The sequence below is a fragment of the Frankliniella occidentalis genome, unplaced genomic scaffold, assembly GCF_000697945.3.
Source record: "Frankliniella occidentalis isolate FOCC.00 unplaced genomic scaffold, Focc_3.1 Scaffold226, whole genome shotgun sequence".
NCBI classification, from domain to species: Eukaryota; Metazoa; Arthropoda; class Insecta; order Thysanoptera; family Thripidae; genus Frankliniella; species Frankliniella occidentalis.
The window spans coordinates 472,883-474,417 of record NW_026267352.1 but is presented as its reverse complement, the minus strand read 5'-3'; the positions used below and the strand labels follow the sequence as shown (position 1 = coordinate 474,417).

The 1,535-nt window shown below is 63.8% G+C and overlaps 1 protein-coding gene across 1 annotated transcript in view; it reads right to left on the bottom strand.

The window, feature by feature from the left end:
- Positions 1-635: 635 nt before the first annotated feature.
- Positions 636-1,535, bottom strand: part of LOC127750647 (protein artichoke-like) — a 2,241-nt gene continuing 1,341 nt past the window's right edge. Inside the window, exon 5 of the mRNA XM_052272842.1 lies at positions 636-652. Within this exon, the coding sequence (XP_052128802.1) occupies positions 636-652 (17 nt within the window). The remainder of the gene's footprint in view (positions 653-1,535) is intronic.

Sequence of the window (1,535 nt, the reverse complement as noted above, 5' to 3'; positions counted from 1 at the left end):
CCCTCCCACCCCGCGCTCCCGCACCTCGGTCTGAGTTAACACTTTCGACTCCCCGCGGTTTTGGCGCTCTCGTGCAGCGCAGCGGCCTTGCACTAGCGCATCCAAGTCTCCCGAGGCTCCTCGAGACCGCGCCAAAACGTGCTTCGGCATTTTGGAGCTTAAACATCACGTCGAGTGCGTTGGGACCTACACCGTGGGTGACCGCATCTTGTCCCACAGGGTGGCGTGACCCTCGCCGTGGGCCCCAATGTATGGAGTTTCCGAAAGCCTTCGGCTGGGACATCCTTCTCTTTTACGCGCCGCACTCAACGCAATATACTTCTGACCAACCGACATCGTTGTCGTGACAGACCGCCTTCCCAATCCGGCCCCTCCTCGTGTTCAAGTGTTCCCGTCCCAATGAGAAATTCACAACGAAGACATATCGTTTCGACGTCCATTCCATCACCTCGAGAGCGGTTCGGTGACGTTTCAATGTCGATTCACCAGTCATTTTTCACTGTGGTGCGCCTCGCCTCGCGCGATGACGACTTGACGGCATTTTCCCGCGCTCTGTTTGGCGGATACTGTCACAAGCAAATGCAGTCGCTGTCATACGTCACTGCCGTGTGTCCCGAGTCTTTGGGGGGCCGCGTTTAAATCACCTGCTGATCTGTAGAGCGTTGTAGCCGCGTCGATTGGATGTCGCGACAGCCGTGGCTTTTAAAGCGCGTGTCCACGCCGGCGTGCTTGTGCAACACCTGGCCGCCAGCGCTGGCCGCCCCTGGACCCCACCCGTGACTGCGCCGCCGGACCGCCCTTTTCACTTGGAAAAAGAAACGAGACGGACGAGGTGTCCCCTTTTTCTAATTTCCCGCCCCGCCCCGCCGCTCGCCCGCGGTCATGTTGAGGACACGCGTTATCCGCGCGAATTAGTCGCCAGATTACAAACAAGTCGAGCCGATTCGCGCTTCGATTTCCGAAACAACCACGGGGGAGCTGGGGGGAGGCACCCACACCACACCGCGCACTACGGCGAGCTGCGCAGAGGCCCCGCGGCCCGGCGAGTGACGTGAGGGGGGAAGGGGGGAGGGAGAGAAAGAAACACTCACTTTTCTGGTCGGCATGGCAGCCGCTAACTCGCGCCGCAGCGTCACGGCTCAGCGGCCGGCCAGGTCCCTCGTCCTGGACCTCGTCCTATGGACCTAGTCCCGGACCTCGCCGCGGCGGCACAGCGACAACACATGGCCGGCCGCGTCCATGGGCCGCGCGCAGGACGGCGATCAGCTGGGTATCCAAAGTGCGGCACTGGTGGTCGAGTCGTCGCCCCCTGCGTGGGGAGGGGCGCGCGCGGTGTGGTGCCGCGGAGGGCGCGGAGGAGGTCGTTGCGTGACTCCTGCGCGGGCACAAACGTGGGGGGCCGCCGTCACCCTCGAGACGAGTGAGGTTAGGCGGAGGACTGGCGCGGGTGCGGGAGGTGCGCGGAGCGTGCTGCCGCCGGGGAGGCTCGGAAGATACTGCTGCTGGGGTGCGCCGCGTCGAGCCGCGCCTCCGCG